Below are 19,343 nucleotides of genomic sequence, written 5' to 3' on the forward strand. Positions count from 1 at the left end.
ACCTGTTGCATGACACAGCCCGCTATGCTAACACTAGCAGCAACCTGTTGCATGACACAGCCCGCTATGCTAACACTAGCAGCAACCTGTTGCATGACACAGTCCGCTATGCTAACACTAGCAGCAACCTGTTGCATGACACAGTCCGCTATGCTAACACTAGCAGCAACCTGTTGCATGACACAGCCCGCTATGCTAACACTAGCAGCAACCTGTTGCATGACACAGCCCGCTATGCTAACACTAGCAGCAACCTGTTGCATGACACAGCCCGCTATGCTAACACTAGCAGCAACCTGTTGCATGACACAGCCCGCTATGCTAACAATAGCAACAACCTGTTGCATGACAGCCCGCTAACACTAACAACAGCCTGTTGCATGACACAGCCCGCTATGCTAACACTAACAACAGCCTGTTGCATGACACAGCCCGCTATGCTAACACTAACAACAGCCTGTTGCATGACACAGCCCGCTATGCTAACACTAACAACAGCCTGTTGCATGACACAGCCCGCTATGCTAACACTAACAACAGCCTGTTGCATGACACAGCCCGCTATGCTAACACTAACAACAGCCTGTTGCATGACACAGCCCGCTATGCTAACACTAACAACAGCCTGTTGCATGACACAGTCCGCTATGCTAACACTAACAACAGCCTGTTGCATGACAGCTCGCTATGCTAACACTAACAACAGCCTGTTGCATGACACAGTCCGCTATGCTAACACTAACAACAGCCTGTTGCATGACACAGCCCGCTATGCTAACACTAACAACAGCCTGTTGCATGACACAGTCCGCTATGCTAACACTAACAACAGCCTGTTGCATGACACAGCCCGCTATACTAACAGTAACAAGGACCCCACTGGAAATAATAATAATAATAATAATATCTTTATTTACTACAAGTACATGTACAAGGTATACAGGCCTAGCTGACAACAATGACATACTACTATATAGAAACTCCCTTGTTATGCTCTGCATTTCGGGCAAATTAGGTCAGTGTCCCGGGATGCGACCCACACCAGTCGACTAACACCCAGGTACCCATTTTACTGATGGGGAACATAGACAACAGGTGGAAAGAAACACGTCCAATGTTTCTACTCTGGCTGGGAATCGAACCCAGGCCCTCGCCGTGTGAATCACTGTCTGATTTTTTGGGTTATCCTAGGTTCTCTACACATATGATAATCATATGATAATCAATGTAACTGTATTTGTGTATACCTGAATAAACTTACTTAACAATAATCAGCTACATTACACAACCCGCTATGCTAACATTAGCAAGTACTTGTTACATTACTCAAATGCCCTAAATGTTCTGTATAAAAAGGGCCATTATATGCAGAAGTGTATTCATGTCAATCAATCCTATGTCAGTTACATTCTGTGTAACTAACGTATAGAAATAAGGTTGTCTTGTATCAAATCAAATCATTTATTTCTTTGTACAATACAGTGTGCAGTTTACATGTAATAACATATTGTCAAGAACAAAGAAAGGCACTATCATGCATGAGCATCTCAGGCAGGTCAATACTTGACCTGATATTTACTGATCGACACCATGCCCAGCCCTTCTAGGGTAGGGTAGGTGCCTGAGCCCGAGCTTGTAGCTCACAAGCCTGTCATTCCCAGTAACCCCCTTGGGGCGGGGATGGTAGCCCGGAGAGGCCTAGTTTCTAGGCCTGGGGACAGTTGGTCCCAAAGATGAGGGGGTACTTGTGCCTCCTCCCATGGGAGACTTAGGTCTCAGACACTCCCTAGACAAGGAGCCAAGGCCGGGCCACCACTTGGAAAAGGCCCGGGCCGGGAGAATATCGGCGAATCCTTAATAAATAATAATGATATTTACTCGAATAAAGAAAGACGTTTTCAACACAAACTACCTCAATTAAACTAATTTGTAAAAAGTGATCATGTTGTATTCTCAATACCATACACTTAAATATGACTTACACGAATGATATGACTGAAACTATGTACTGTGCCAAAACAAAAGCATTCACATTGCTAAACTCACAAACTAGTTAGTGTTTAGTCACTTAGCCATAATACCAACTTACCTCATAATTTGTAATATTTTACAATTAAGAATAAAACTAAGTCTGCCCGAAATGCCTAGCCATGCTAAGCGTTCTAGTGGTACACTCTGTAATCACAATTTTACTACAAATTTCTGTAAACTCAGCATTGTAATCCTTATAGAGAATAAACTTTAAATTTGAATTTGAATTTGAAGCATAGGAATGGAGTTGGTACGTCACTTAACCCACACACTGAGTGTCCGAGGTTCGATTTCCGGTACGGATGGAAACATTGGGCATGTTTCCTTGTCTCTGTTCACCTAGCACTAAGTACCTAGGTGTTAGCTGACTGGTGTGGGTTGCATCCTGGAGGGTGATAGTATACCTAAGATAGGGCTGGGACTTTGAAATGAGTTTCGGTGCAATAACAGCTCTTAGCCTGTAAAACTGATCTGTGTAAAAACTAATGGAGACTATCCTGAGCATAGGTGAGGCATAAAATATCTTGAAGGCAACAGAATATAAGTTTTAATTCTGATGCTTGAGCTTCATATTGTTCCAGACTATAGAACAGAACTCTTTCTCCAGGCTGAGGGACTGACCACCTCAAAACTACTTCTAGGGGTAATGGACTTATTTCATCATCTATAATCTTCACTGCTTCCGCTGCCTCATCTGCAATCAACTGAAGAAGCCTACTGTGTAGGCAAAATGTTTCAGAATAAAAATACCTAACTGTTGCATGTGTTTTACTTATCTACTAATCGGTATCATATATCATTATATCCACAGCCTTTGTACTGTTTGAGCTTGTTTTGAGATGGGGAGGTGGGGAAAAGGAATATGGAGAAGTGGGGAAAGGTCAGGAATCAATATAAGAAGTGGGCCAATCCAGAGTTATTCATGAGTTACTGAGCAACATTGTTAATAAGGTAAACTCTTGTGTCATGTCCATCACCCTGATCTGGGTACCTGACCACCGCAACATCTTTGGGTCCCACGAGAGCCAGGGGCCACTACTCTCTTTGGGGAAGAAATCACTTGACCTGCAGTGGCAAAGTCAATGGACCACCCTGGCTATACCATACAAGTTCAAACCCTTCTTTGCAGACTGGACTGATGTGAAAAAGTTATCCTCTCCCGTCTCATCCTCAATTACACTTATCTCACTTACTTCAAACTCCGTTTGGAAGGTCATTTCCCCCAACTGGGTTCCTGCATCATCCTTACTATTCCCAACATCCTGTCCTTTCTACACTCTTCCTTGTCGTCCTCTACTTCTCTGTGAACGACAACATCTCCAGTTTACAGCTGACTCACTCCTCCATGACAACTATGCATCTGTTGTCAACTCTTTGATTCACTTCCTCAGAGACAAATTTGATCAGGGTGATATAGTTTGTATACTCGTACCTATACATATTTGTTTTATATGTAGGAAACATCTTTCCCTGTCTTGTCTCATGATCTGTGGTCTCTTCCTGCTACCACACCCCATACATGTGAACCTGACTTCTGCCTCCTCTTCTCCTTAGGCACCTCTTCCATGCTTTCACCTTTAATGTACACTGCCTTTTTGAGTAAATTCTATTGACAAGGAAAGCCATTAGATTACATTATCTTACACTCTGACTAACAATTCACTTTTGCACACTACATTTGCACAGTCTTGGTTTTTACCTGTTTTGTCAATATCAGGACCACTATCTCCATCTGTAACTTTACAGGTACAGTGGACCCCCGCTTAACGATCACCTCCAAATGCGACCAATTATGTAAGTGTATTTATGTAAGTGCGTTTGTACGTGTATGTTTGGGAGTCTGAAATGGACTAATCTACTTCACAATATTCCTTATGGGAAAAAATTCCGTCAGTACTGGTACCTGAACATACTACTGGAATGAAAAAAGTTCGTTAACCGGGGGTCCACTGTATTGTCTTCCAAGGCAGCACCAACACTAAGGGTGACAGCTCCATCTAACCCACTCTCCTTATTTTTTTTTTTGTTGGTGTTTCTTTTAGCGTAAGTGTAATTTTCTCCCACAGGTATCTGTCACTTTGGGAGACCCAGAAACATTTTCCTCCTTTAATATCATTAGTCATGTATCATGACTTCATTTTTCGCAGAGATTACATGCAACCCAAGCAAAGCCTCGCTTGGTACTGCTGTTGCAGCATACATAAGTTTTCATGATAGTCTACTATAAAAGATATTTTGATGTAAAAATTTTTCTGGTAAAAGTATTTTGACTTGCATGTTGAGTGAAGTGGTGACCACTGGCAGCTTCTACAATGTGTTGAGTGAACTGGTGACCACTGGCAGTTTCTACATGTTGAGGGTACTGGTGACCTCTGGCAGCTCTTTTACAGCCTGAGTGATTTAGGACTGTATATATCATAATACAGCCTCTCCTCATTTAGCGATGTACTCGTTTACTGACAACTCGGACTTACGAAGGGCTCTCTGACCAGTATGCATACTCAAGTAATGTATATTAGAGCTGATTTCTTCTATTCTGTTTACAGTGAAACCTTGAGTTTCGGCCACCCTGAGTATCGGCCCCTTTGAGTTTTGACCACTTTTTTCGGCCAAATTTTGTCCCAAGTTTCAGCCGTTGCCCTGAGTTTCAGCTGGCGTATCAGACCTGTCTGCCTGCCTGCGCTTGCGCGCCTCCCCACACAGGCATCCTGAGCCAGTCTAGCGTTGTTTATCCTTGAGTGAACATTACCCTGCGTGCTCATCCTGCCAGCCAGCCAACCAGGCAGTCAGCCAGCCAGGCAGCCATCCATCCAGCCAGCCAGGCAGCCACCCATTCAGCCAGCCAGCTAGCCAGCCAGCCAGCCATCCAGCCAGCCAGGCAGCCATCCATCTAGCCAGCCAGCCAAGCAGCCAGCCATTCAGCCAGCTAGCCAGAAAGGCAACCAGCCAGCCAGGCAGGCAGCCAGCCAGCCAAGCAACCAGCCAGGCAGCCAGCCAGCCAGGTAACCAGCCAGCCAGGCATCCAGCCAGCCAGTCAACCAGCCAGCCAGGCAACCAGCCAGCCAGGCAGCCAGCCAGCCAGCCAGCCAGGCAGCCATCTAGCCAGGCAGCCATCCAGCCAACCAACCAGCCATGCAGCCAGCCAGGGAGGCAACTAGGCAGCCAAACATTTCATTGTGTTTAGTGCTTCTTCATTAATTGTGACTGTGAAATAAGTGTGACCATGGCGTAATAGCGCACACAATGCGTGCTAAAGGAATAACAGGAAAAGTCGGTCGATGGATCTATAATTTCCTCACTAACAGAACACAGAGAGTAGTAGTCAACAGAGTAAAATCTGAGGCAGCTACGGTGAAAAGCTCTGTTCCACAAGGCACAGTACTCGCTCCCATCTTGTTCCTCATCCTCATATCCGACATAGACAAGGATGTCAGCCACAGCACCGTGTCTTCCTTTGCAGATGACACCCGAATCTGCATGACAGTGTCTTCCATTGCAGACACTGCAAGGCTCCAGGCGGACATCAACCAAATCTTTCAGTGGGCTGCAGAAAACAATATGAAGTTCAACGATGAGAAATTTCAATTACTCAGATATGGTAAACACGAGGAAATTAAATCTTCATCAGAGTACAAAACAAATTCTGGTCACAAAATAGAGCGAAACACCAACGTCAAAGACCTGAGAGTGATCATGTCGGAGGATCTCACCTTCAAGGACCATAACATTGTATCAATCGCATCTGCTAGAAAAATGACAGGATGGATAATGAGAACCTTCAAAACTAGGGGGGCCAAGCCCATGATGACACTCTTCAGGTCACTTGTTTTATCTAGGCTGGAATATTGCTGCACACTAACAGCACCTTTCAAGGCAGGTGAAATTGCTGACCTAGAAAATGTAAAGAGAACCTTCACGGTACGCATAATGGAGATAAAACACCTAAATTACTGGGAGCGCTTGAGGTTCCTGAACCTGTATTCCCTGGAACTCAGGCGGGAGATATACATGATTATATACACCTGGAAAATCCTAGAGGGACTAGTACCGAACTTGCATACGAAAATCACTCACTACGAAAGCAAAAGACTTGGCAGACGATGCAACATCCCCCCAATGTAAAGCAGGGGTGTCACTAGTACGTTAAGAGACCATACAATAAGTGTCAGGGGCCCGAGACTGTTCAACTGCCTCCCAGCATACATAAGGGGGATTACCAACAGACCCCTGGCAGTCTTCAAGCTGGCACTGGACAAGCACCTAAAGTCAGTTCCTGACCAGCCGGGCTGTGGCTCGTATGTTGGTTTGCGTGCAGCCAGCAGCAACAGCCTGGTTGATCAGGCTCTGATCCACCAGGAGGCCTGGTCACAGACCGGGCCGCGGGGGCGTTGACCCCCGGAACTCTCTCCAGGTAAACCATGGGCCCAAAGAAACTTCCTAGTGGCAGCCCTGTGATAATGAAAGTGAGGAACACCATAGCAGTGAGGAAGGAGATAGTAGAAAAATAGGAGAGTGGCGCTCGTGTGGGGTAAGTAAATGTTATTTTAAATGTTCATTTAAATTTTAATTTATCTATTGTATACTATATGTATTTATGTGTTGTGTGTATGTAAAACTATAGTTATTCTTTAAAAAATGTATTTTTTGTGGGTCTGGAACGGATTAATTGTATTTACATTATTTCTTATGGGAAATATGTATTGCTTCACCTTTCGACCATTTCAAGGTTAGGCCTAGCTCCTGGAATGGATTACAGCCAAAACTCGGGGTTCCACTGTACTATTACAATACATTGCTGTATAAACATTTATAAATATACTAAAAGTGTTATAAATGATGCAAGGGTAACATTCAAACAATATCAAAGATGGTTGACACAAACCCACTACCATTATAGTATGCTCCTTGCTTGGTGAAGAATTCGTTTACAGATGTGGCCTTAGGAACAGAACTCCATTGTTGAGGAGAGGCTGTAGTGAACTTTTTCTAGTTTTTCTAACTCCATCACACCAAATACTGTGGTATCACTGTTATTAGCTAAGGTAGAATGACTGGTGTAGAAAATTTACTAGAATAGTACAGTATTTGACTTTCTGTTGTGTATACTGCAACCACTAACAACTCTTTAACTTCATCATATTTCCACAAAACTGTACACTTTTCGTATTTCCACAAAGTGGTACACCTTTTCATATTTCCATAAGTTGTACTCTATGGTATCACTCTGGCTATACATAAGGTAGATTATCCATAGTATAAAGTTTATTAAAAATGAACTGACTTATGTGGTAGTATCCCATCGACTGCTGGCAACTGTTTACAACTCGGGTTTCCTGCTAGGGCTATCACTTCCCTCTTATTTAACACAAAATTTATTATGGTATACCTTATCTATACACTATGGTATCACTATGATGTATACTGTACCATTATGTATTATACTCTATTATCAGAGATTTTCTTCTCTCTCACAGTATTTGATACTATATTTATTCGTACATGGCTCTATTAAGGCCTATGAATTCCCCTTGTGAGTGTATGGCACTACTTCCAGTACACCTTTTTTCTTTTTCTGACTAAGCAGGTACTATTATGTACTAGATTAGTTCCATGTACTGAAGAGATTTACTTTATATGTTCACTGACACAGTTCTACACTATTAGCACAAAAATATTCCACGAAAAAAATACAGAACCATGCAGCAGGGTGCTCACAAACCATATTATTATTATGCTACACTATACTATGCTACATTATGTTATTCTGTGCTACACTACACTGCACTATGCTACACTACACAATAGTCCAGAGAAACTGGCTCTGATTGAAGAGGCATGAACCTGGTCTCCCATAGTCTACCCTATATATGACATTAGTTTCATGGAATCAGCACTAAACCCATAAGGGTCATACAGCACCTGATCCAAGGAAGGGGCAGGAAGACTGAATAAAAATGAATCCTATTTTCCTGCAGGAAAAAATGTTTGTATATTATTATATTTTTGGGGTAATGCCAAATCAATATAGGTCATATGATGAACAGGGAATATGTTATCAAGTTTGGTCCAAGGAAAGAGAGGATAACTCTCATTCCTAAGATTAAGTCTAACAGCATCCTTCCCTTTATAAATATTTTTCAGTAAATTTATACTAAGAATTAGCTCTCTGGGTGGCTGTAGTAATAGAGAGTTCAAGGAGTTTTAAGTTTATTAAGCTATATTATTATGATTATGGAGAACGGCTGAATACAGAAGGGTCATATTTTGACAGTGAGTGGGTCAAGAATCCTTTACCAGAATTAAAATATCCCTTTCCAGGGTGTTAAATTATGATATTACTTTTTTGAGAAAACACAAAAACACTAAACCCACAGGGCTCATACAGCATCTGGGAGAATGAAAGACAATCAGGTTCGATCCAAGGAATGGGAGGATAAGTTCAATTCCTTGGACAAAGAGCCCCTCATCAGCATCAAGGAACCTTCCTTGAAGAATATAATAGGGGAACCAAACAGGTACCCTTGGGAATGAGAGGGTACCATATATAAACAACATATACCTCATATTGGATACAGAAAACGTGAAGGTACAGTATGTGATATTGCCCAACTGAAAGTGCCTTGCCAGCTGTGGCAAAGCAACAATCATCTGATTGGTACAAGTTTAAGCAAAGGTTATTATCATGTTTACGAAAAGCAAAAAGTAGAAAAAATTATGAGATTTATCATGTTTTATGAAAACTGTGGTCAGTATGGAGAATTTGCTGCTCAAATGAGTTTGGTGATAAATTATACTTTATTGTGTACAATACTAATTGGATTTTGCAAGACAGTTTCATTTTATGGAAATCGTCTTATACAGTGGACCCCCGCATAACGATCACCTCCGAATGCGACCAGTTATGTAAGTGTATTTATGTAAGTGCGTTTGTACGTGTATGTTTGGGGGTCTGAAATGGACTAATCTACTTCACAATATTCCTTATGGGAACAAATTCGGTCAGTACTGGCACCTGAACATACTTCTGGAGTGAAAAAATATCGTTAACCGGGGGTCCACTGTATTTTTATATTGGGAAAAAATCTTGAAAAATATAAGTGTGTGTGCAGCACATTTTATAACAGGTAAGACTTGTAATTTTACTGTATTAAACATTAATGAGCTGTTATACAGGTTTGATATGGTTAGTATACACTCATCTTTGTGTGCAACAATGAGCTGTTGTTGTGGCTTTTCACTTCATATCTGAGAGTGAAGTACAGTGGACTCCTGGTTTACGATATTATTTCATTCCAGAAGTATGTTCAGATGCCAGTGCTGAACGAATTTGTTCCCATAAGGAATATTGTGAAGTAGATTAGTCCATTTCAGACCCCCAAACATACACATACAAATGCACTTACATAAATACACTTACATAATTGGTCGCATTGGGAGCTGATCGTAAAGCGGGGGTCCACTGTAGCTAGTTATATAAATAAACCTAATAACATATTGGCTACATTTTTAAGTAAAGTACACATTCTTTGAACAAAATAAATTATGATACAGTACAGCTCCATTTATCAAAATTCTAGATTGGCTAAAATACTAATTACTGTATCTGGAATTTAGCTTCCCAGATTTTTTCTTTCTGTATACCGAATTAAAATCAGATAGAATCAAAATCAGAACATTCTGCAGTAAATGCATGTTTATTTACCCAAACTCCCATGTTACCAAGAACTTTGTCCTAGGAAGAGGACAATGCAAATGTAAATTATATGAATTTACTACTAGAAAAAAAATATATAAATATTGCAGCTGGAACAATTAACAAATAAACTACAATTATTATTATTATTATTATCACACTGGCCGATTCCCACCAAGGCAGGGTGGCCCGAAAAAGAAAAACTTTCACCATCATTCACTCCATCACTGTCTTGCCAGAAGGGTGCTTTACACTACAGTTTTTAAACTGCAACATTAACACCCCTCCTTCAGAGTGCAGGCACTGTACTTCCCATCTCCAGGACTCAAGTCCGGCCTGCCGGTTTCCCTGAACCCCTTCATAAATGTTACTTTGCTCACACTCCAACAGCACGTCAAGTATTAAAAACTACAAATTGGAAATAAATGATTTTCAACATTAATATTAATTAAATAAAAAAAGAAAATAGGGAGCCAATCAGGGTTCAATCCACAGGAAAGGAGGATAGGCCCAATTTCTTTGACCAAGAGCCCACCATAGGCATCAAGGCACCTCTCTCTTGAGTGTACAATCAGCTAATTATTGATTTGATATATTATAATGATGTAGAATGTAGGAGGCAGTGAGAAGAAACCTAATGAACTCACCAAACATCACTTTTGAGATCGCCTACAAACTTTTGCAACAATATCTTGGTAACCACCCATACATTTTTTATCAAACTAGTCTATTTTCCAGACTAATTAACATTTTTGTATAAAAAATGCAACTTTTGCTCACTACACTGTTTCACTTATCTACGAGTACATCAGATTTTCTTCCCAGTGCTTCATATGATACTCATTTACATGTATTGCTTTTAAGGATAAAGAAAAAGGATAATTTTGTTTTATTCACATTTATTCTACCAGAACTTTTCGTGAGTGAGGCTCCGTAAGCATGGAAGTAGCGTACAGTAATAAGTATAGTTAAGCACACAAGTCTTGTATCACTAACATTTGGAACATCCTTCTTATCTAAGAAAAAAGACTGATATATTTTGAAGCCAGAATCTTTGAAATACATATTCATTAAAATATGAAATGGGTTAGAAATAACTTTATGGAACAAGTTACATACATAAAATATCCCATGTAAGACCAAAGGAACTGATGCCATTAATATAAATTTACTCTATACAAGAACCTCTACCCCAATGCAGGAAACATGGAGTAAATTCCAATTATGAAGCAGCTCTAATTCCTTATTCCCTTTCATATACAGTACAATCTGAGAAATATTAATCTGTCTTTATATACCATAGTGATATACTTATCTATAAGACAATGATTGGCACCAAATTATGTTACAATACTATCACAGCACAAAAAATTATAAATTTAGCTGCGAAAGGTAACATGAATGTAAAATAACCACTCATGGTTAGGATATAAAAGGAAGGGCATTATGATTCATGTTCAACATTCAACACTTTATGCTGACACACAGTCTGAATAATTTCTCAGAACAAATAGATTATAGTACATAAAAAATTAATCTAAGGGAAGAAATAAGTATCAGGATATGGTACATTAAAATCTGAAATACACTGAGCATATACTAAGAATTCTACTGTAAACCCTTGTAGCAACTCTGTGAATTTCAGCAACTGATGTAATTTTAGAATATATCATGATATAAAATGCATCAACCTAACCCTAATTAAGGTTATCTATTTAAATGATGCTAAAACTAAATGATACACCTTTGCAGACAAATGTATTGAGCTGTGTATTATAAGAACATATTATAGCACAAATGTTAGGTAAATGTTGCAGCAAGTTTATCACTACTTTTCACAAGTATGATAGCATATAGGCTTATGAATGACTTGAAATCTAAGATACAAAATTCTGAAACTAGCTTATACAACACAGAATTATCAATAAGCACCAAGATAAAGGGATATTCACCAATTTCAAGATATTCAAGAAGGACAGTTCATATATGGACATATATAGGATGAGATGCTCCTGAAAGTCTTTCAAATTCATGAATCTCCCATGGCACTTCCACCATTTGATCAGCACATGTGAAATTATTGATATGGCTTCTAATGCTCTGGATTTCAATCCAATACTACCTCAGCTACATTCTTATACAGTACAGTATTTCTTTGACTATTTTTGACTGAAATACTATATGAATTTGGTCCCAGAAGAATATGGACAAGAAATAAATAAATAAATAAGGTAAATACATACAACTAAGTGCATTTTATCAGATCTAGTAAACAAGATTACAGATATGCTACTGAGCAACTATAGACAAAACAAGTGCAGACACTCCAGGGTGCAGATGACACGGTCACCTGCTTGGGGCAAGCTTGTCATGGAAGTTACAACATATACAAAAGGCACGAAGCTCAAGAGTACATGATTTATGTCACAAGTCCATGGGACTCATCTTCTTATTAAAATGTAGTAGAAAATGAGCTGGAAACACACATTACAAAACTGATAAAAAATAGTTTTGTGGCATGACATATTTGTTCTCTCAAGTTCCACTTATTCGTCCTTAAGCCGCTTGTAGAGAGACTGAACGTAAGTGAAGACACACTTCCAATCTGGTTTCTTCATCATAACCATGTCATCAACATCCAGGAGGGGCATAATTCCAGCTTTCTCACTAAAACATAAAAAAAGAAAAACACTAATGTTGTCTACTAGGGAAAGTGAGTGAGAGAAAGAGCGAGTCAGTGACTGGCTTACACAACTCACCCTCCTCCAAAGCTTCAGAGTAATAGAAATATATTGTTAGGCAGGTACACAACATATATTAATTCTAAACCCTCAAAAATATTACCCATGAAGAAGTCAATACCCTACCTTTTGTCTAAAAATCTGGTCTTGAAGCCTTGGCTTTTATTCATTGATATACAGTAATGGAAATGGTGTGAAACAAAATAGGTTACATGGAGAATATAGACTGTAATAAAAAATTAAAAGCATCAGACAGAGAAATGGACCTAGGAGCTATCATTATCAAAAAACTGTCAATGGAAGTTACATTACTGAAATCAAAAGATAACTGTATGCTACACTGACGAATTGCGAAATAGCCTTTAAATATATGGATGGGAAATGCTAAGAAAAGCTGTTCACAGCCTATGTTAGATCAAAAACTAGAATTTACTGTAGTGGTATGGTGTCTGCCCCCCTAAGAAAATGAAAAGCATGTTGACAGGCTAGAAATTTTCAAAGACTATGAATAAAATGCCTACAACAGCTAAAAATTATGAGAAATAATACTAACAACAACACTGACAATAATAATAATCATTTGGTATTTTGTTGTTACTGAGTTCCAGTTCTTTCAAGAAATTCACAAGCACTCACACACCAAGCCATAAATGCAACAACAATGATGAAGAAATAGAAATATTAAAATTTATATTAAGAGTGACAATATGATTACTAGGATTATGAGATTTACAAAAAGATATGTGCTTTCGACTAAGACTTGAAAGCATTAACAGATTCCTGACTCTTAACAAACATTTGCAACCTGCTAAACAATCTAGGAGCTACATAGAGGCTCCTGCAAATGATTTTCTCCAAAAGTCTAAAAGAATCGGAAGTAATCCACAGAAACATTGCCAAGCCTGATGCAAATGGTAAGAGCATATCAAAGAGATACTTGGAATCATTTAACTTAACAGCTTTAAATGTTAACAAACAGTTTAAATTACATTTTTGCCTTGATAGGGAGCCAATACAACTCATACAAAAAATAACTAGTGGGAACCCCCAGTTGAGAGCAAAATACTAGTCTTGTTGCATGATTTAGTATAGCCTGAAGTTATCTGAGTAAGTAGTCAGAAAACCAACAGGCAAACAATTGCAAAAAAACAATCTGAAAGAAAACAAATGTGTGAATAAGTACCAAGACACTGCTTTTCAAGATATTTCTGACTGTATAGAGGCTATGAATACAAAAATTGTAAGATTTAAGAATCTGGTTGATGTGCCCAACAAGTGACAGTGAAGAATCCAGGCAGACACCCAAATCCTTTACTATTCTCATGATTTGCAAAAATGACAGTACTATAATCAAAGGCACCAAGGTTTCCAATCTGCATTTCCCTGATATTCTCCACTCAGACAATTAAAATCTCTATTACCCCCCATTTAGTTTAATTTTTATATGTTACCAAAGCCTGAATATCCAGCAAAAGAGAACTGAACCAGAGTTTTACACCTTCTCCATTTAGAATTTGGATATAGATTTATGTATAATCTGCATAAAAATGATATTCAACCCCATGAGCATCCAAAAGCCACTTAATATAAGCAGTAAACAATACCAGTCAAAGGAACTTCACAAGGCAAAGGAAACAGCTCAGATATAGATTTACTGACTACTAAATGATATGGCCAATTAAAAAGATACTACTTCAGGAGCAACAATTTAGTATCCCTAACACCACAGCCGAGAAGCTAACTTATCAGTAATCCATTATCTATGGTATAAAATGCAGCAGAGTTTCAACAAAAATAGCATTACCAAATGTTCAGTACCAACAATAATAGCAGTACCAAGTGTTCAGTACCAAATCACAATAAACTTTACACAAAGTAGTCTCAGTTGAATGAAATAGTCTGTATAAAGACTGAAAAACAAAAAACATTACTCTGCTCCAGAAAGGAAGCAACTGATCAATAGTAGTACATTCCATCAAATTAGAAAGGTACATAAAATTAGAAACAGGATGATAGTTCTTTCAGAAAGGCTGAAAGCATTATATAATTGTTAATTAGGTGATAAGAGGAAACACAATAGGCATATAAAGGAGGGCCTCACTTACACAGCAGGTTAAGTTCCAGGCTATTGATGTAAAGCAAAAATCACTGTAAAGTGATTAATAGCCTTTTTCACTTTCAAATGCATATAAAAGCCTGCTAACATATTTACACTATCATATATTAAATGGAGCAATATAGCTAGGCCTAAAAAATGCATATACAGTCCACACATTACTTAAAATATTTTTGTCCTTAGCTTATAGTGAGTGGTGAATATATTTATTGTAGGAAGTCTGAATAAACGAAGAATGGATATGACTGGAAAATGCTGTATTAACGAAACACTGTAAAGTGAAGTGCAGTAAAGCATAGTCTGCCTGTATAAGATTATAATAATAGATATTATCATTATTACATTCATGAGGTGAGTGTAGTCATAAGAATCATTTAGTGCCTAGGGTGATGGAAGGCAATCAGTTCTGATCCAAGGAAGGGGAGATCAGGTCCAGTTCCTTGGATCAATAGTCACTCTGGCATTAAAGAACCTCCCTTGAGAATATAAAAAGATAAAGAAAACTTCTTAGTGCAATCCAACATGAACCTCCCTTGAGTATAAAAAGATAATGAAGATTTCTTAAAATTCGACAGGAAGAAAAATTTTCCATAGTTTTACACCGTAAGAAGTAATGTAGAGGGATCAGAGAAGAAATACCGAGTTGAAACCATTAAAAAATTTAAAAGCTACTGCCTGTATAATAAATTTAGTATAGAAAAATAAGATACAATGAGCATGAGCTCTATTCTTGCTAGGTAATTATAACCACAAACACTTCAACATATACACTATGTACTGTATTTTCAAATTTGAGTTCATACAACTTATTTTTTAATTCATCAAACAGAGTTGGTTAGAATACTCACTCTGCCACTCGGAAAGCGAGTTCAAAGTTGTACCGACGATTCTTAGGCTCAAGTTTATCAAAGTCGAATGCATCTGGGTAGTAATGGTGTATCAGAGCGCAGAAAGCCATACCATCATTCCAACTTGTGCTGAAGTTCTCAATCTTTACTCCCTGTTATAACAGAAATGGGAATTAACAGAAAGTTCTTTAATATAATTGTGAAAGTTAAAAAATGTACATTACTTCAGGATAGCTACAGAAGACACTGTATTGTACTAATATGTATAAAGCAGCTTCCAGCAAAAGCTATAGTTGTCCAATTTTTTCTTAAGAAGTCATATTTGCAAGTGCAGAACTGTATTATTAAAATAAATGTTAGAGCATATTTGGCATTGTTAAATGAGACTGAAGCTTCAGGAAAAGTATATGGCAAAATGTTGGATAGATTTAATACAGAAACTTGTTTGCAATAACATTAGTTGTACTTTAATATCAAGATTCATATTACTTCAGAAATACATTATAATAAATAATAATTCACTGACAAAAGTTTGGGATTAATAGAATGAAAGGTTCCTATTACCATCTATACTAAGGCACAGGTTTATTATCATACAGTTTGTGCTTTCAATACCAAGATTTAATCTGCTCTAGAAGCAATGTTAAATATTATTCTATTTGGATTATTTACTAAAGTGATACATATTCTATACAATTTTTTATATACATGCAAAACATGACACATATGAACATTACTGCACCGAGAGTGTGGGCAGCCGGAAATGAAGATACCGTGCCTGGAAAGACCGAAGAATACGGACTGACTGTACAATGAACACCGATAAAAACACTGAAGATAGAGGATACAAAGTGATTGTAACAATGAAACTGAAAGATTAAAGAATAAGTCCAACTGTACAATGAAAACTCTGGTAGATGAAGGATACGGACTGAATGTACAACAAACAAAATACTGTACACAGAAAATATATACAGTACTGTGCTGGATATACAGATTCACAAACATGAAATGCCTTAAACATTTCTTTCATGCAGCTAAATTATCTCTTGTACATGCACTCATGCATGCTCACACACCTGCATGCACACACACACACACACACACACACTCATTTTTATGTATATTTAAGGTTTAAGATTCCTGTCCACGGTAAAAATAATCTTTATCAATAAAATACTTTATAAATTTCAAGCAAACAAATAAGCTACTGAAAGTTTCAGTGATAATACTGTATTTTGTTTTAAAAAAAAAATTATTTTAATAATGCTAGTTGAGAAAGGTATCTGATTACTAGATCACATTGTCACAGTAGCTGGGATAATATTAAACAGATTTTTTAGGTTCTTCACTCCAGAAGTCACTTCTAGTGAGCAGTTATTATAGTTACCGTACCAGTGATACTTTATTTTGACGTAATGATTATGCTGTAGTATCAAATAAATGAATGAGGTGTTGAATGATAACTCTCGCCATGAGTAAGTAAAAAAAAAAATTTCTTTTACTTGCAGATAACTAAAATATTAATCATAAAACCACAAAAACAAATAAATACTGATGGTAACTGCCTTTAATGACATGTTTATTCTCCCTGAAAAGCACCAAGCTTACAAGTGTTTGTTGGTATCTCACTGTTCTTGTGTTCAGTGCATTGCAGTGGATCAGCTTGTATTACCACTGTCATAAAGTGGACTAGAATAGTACAATGTCACGTGGATGAGTAGTGCAATGTTACGCAGTTTGGTCCAGGGCTACATGCATGGAGCCGTGTGAGGGTGCCCATGTGAGTCCCTGTGTACCTTATAGTCGCGGGTGCGGCACTGGCACCAGGTCAGCAGCATATCCTTCACCCCAGAGGCGCTGCGACTCAGTTGACTGGATAATTGGAAAAGTGGGCCACCACCCGCAGACTTCGACTTAGAGCTGTAGAAGGAGGAAGAGGCCGTGAAGCAGCGCTGACCAGCAGGCAATAGTAGCAGCAGCAACGGCAGCAGAGAGCAGCCAGCAGGCACCCAGTGGGTTAGTGCCTCGTGCTACACAGCTCATGCAGCAGTTCTGCTCTAAACATCTCCCAAGTTACCCTATGGTCTCTCAGGTAGACTATTATCTAGTGTTATATTAATGTGTTAATAGAAGTCAGGTATGCAAGATACATTCACACACGCAGTTGACAGGAAAGAGAAGAGCTTCAAAACAGTATTTGGAAAATAAGCAATATCACTTCACCAAGTAGTGCAGAAAGTTGTTCATCTTAGCCTAATCGCATTTACAAGTTAATCAGTATAACAAACACAAACTAATGTATGAATAAATATTCTAGTATGTCTAGACAGAAATTAATACACAACTAATAATTCTTGTATTTCTAGACAAACTAATGTATGACTAAATAATACAGTACCTCTAGACACAAACTAATGCATGACTAATTATTCTAGTACATCTAAACACAAACCAATGTATGACTAAATAGTAACCCAGGACAAACTAATGTATGGCTAATTATTTTAGCACCTCAACACAAATCAATAAATTTTCTTGTACTGTACCACTAAATACAGCACAGCATTAGCAAATCTAACTAAAGAAACTACACTACAATATAAATTATGTATCTCAAACAAATAATTACAGTACAATATTAAGTAAATTTGTTCAGAGCATCCAATAAGCACTTTGCAAGTTTAAATATGTAGCAAATACATACAGAACTATTCAAGACAAAGAAAAATCCATGTCTTTTAATTATTTTTCTTCCTTGCTAACCTTCTCCCACTAAAGTGCCTTTGTCCATTTAGCACTTTCTTTGATTATAATAATCCCACTAAAGTAGTTACCCCCCTCCCCCCCCAAAAAAATAAAAAAAAGAAAAGAAACACATTCACCATAACTCATTTAATAGCTGTCTTGACAGAAGTGTGAGGATATCATAATTCAAATGACCCTCCGAACTGCACTATCCCTACCTCTTCCTTCAACATGGAGTAACTGTACTTCCCATCTTCAGGACTCAAATCTAGCTAACCAATTTTCCCAAATTGATTCATAAATATTAGGTTGCTCACACTACAACAGTATGTCAAGCCATAAAAGCTGCTCATTTTTCTGCATAATCATGGGCTTTCTGTGTGCACAACCAAATGTCACCCATCTCTGTACAAACATGGTAAGGTATCATGTGGAAACAAATCTTTAACCTTGACTCATCTCTATTTACTCTGATTTAGTGCAATCGTGCAAACTTGTTGGATGCTCAAGCCCTTAGCACTCAAAACCTTTACCTCTCCTCTGCAACTCTCTCTGGGATGACCTCTACCCCTCCTTTCTCCAGCTTCAGATTTATAAGCTCTCTTGGTAATCCTATTCTGCTCCATGCTCTTTATAGCCCAAAACCTTCTTAATAACCCCTCCTCAGCCCTCTTGGTTCCCTACTTCCATCTAATGCTCTGAATTCTCTGCATAATATTTACACCACACATTATTCCCAAATATGACATCTCCACTGCCTAGCTTCCTCCTTACCACAACATTTGAATTTCATATAAATATTGGCACCACTATACTCTGGAACATTTCCCTTTATTCCTCTCAATATCTTTCTTTCTTTCCACAGATGCCTCAACACACAATTAACTGTGTGTTGAGCTGTAACTCGATCCCTGCAACCACAATTAGGCGAGTACACCACCCACCTTTTTCCTTCATTTATTTTATGGTTCACTTCATCTTTCACACACCCAGCTGTTAACAAGTCTACTCTCAAATATCTGAATACATTCACTTCCTCCATATACTCTCCCTCCAGTCCGATATTCAATCTTTTTGTTACTCTCATCACATTGTTTTTTTCTAACTTCCTCCTTTTACATACCCTCCCAAATTCCTCCATCAACTTTTACAATTTTTTAGCAAAA

General features: G+C 38.2%; 1 protein-coding gene across 12 annotated transcripts in view; it reads right to left on the bottom strand.

Annotated features, from left to right (window-relative positions):
• Window positions 1-10,606: 10,606 nt before the first annotated feature.
• The window catches only part of LOC128700714 (titin), a 333,838-nt gene continuing 325,101 nt past the window's right edge, over window positions 10,607-19,343 (bottom strand). For 11 of the 12 annotated variants that reach the window (XM_070097261.1, XM_070097260.1, XM_070097253.1 and 8 more), the window contains 3 exons: window positions 17,229-17,352; window positions 15,430-15,581; window positions 10,607-12,391 (listed from right to left, as the gene is read on the bottom strand). In XM_070097261.1, the coding sequence (XP_069953362.1) occupies window positions 12,271-12,391; window positions 15,430-15,581; window positions 17,229-17,352 (397 nt within the window). In that variant the 3' untranslated portion in view covers window positions 10,607-12,270. Of the gene's footprint in view, window positions 12,392-15,429; window positions 15,582-17,228; window positions 17,353-19,343 lie in introns of those variants that run through there. The other variant, XM_070097263.1, reaches the window with a different exon arrangement.

The sequence above is a fragment of the Cherax quadricarinatus genome, chromosome 56 (genome assembly GCF_038502225.1).
Source record: "Cherax quadricarinatus isolate ZL_2023a chromosome 56, ASM3850222v1, whole genome shotgun sequence".
Classification (NCBI taxonomy): domain Eukaryota; kingdom Metazoa; phylum Arthropoda; class Malacostraca; order Decapoda; family Parastacidae; genus Cherax; species Cherax quadricarinatus.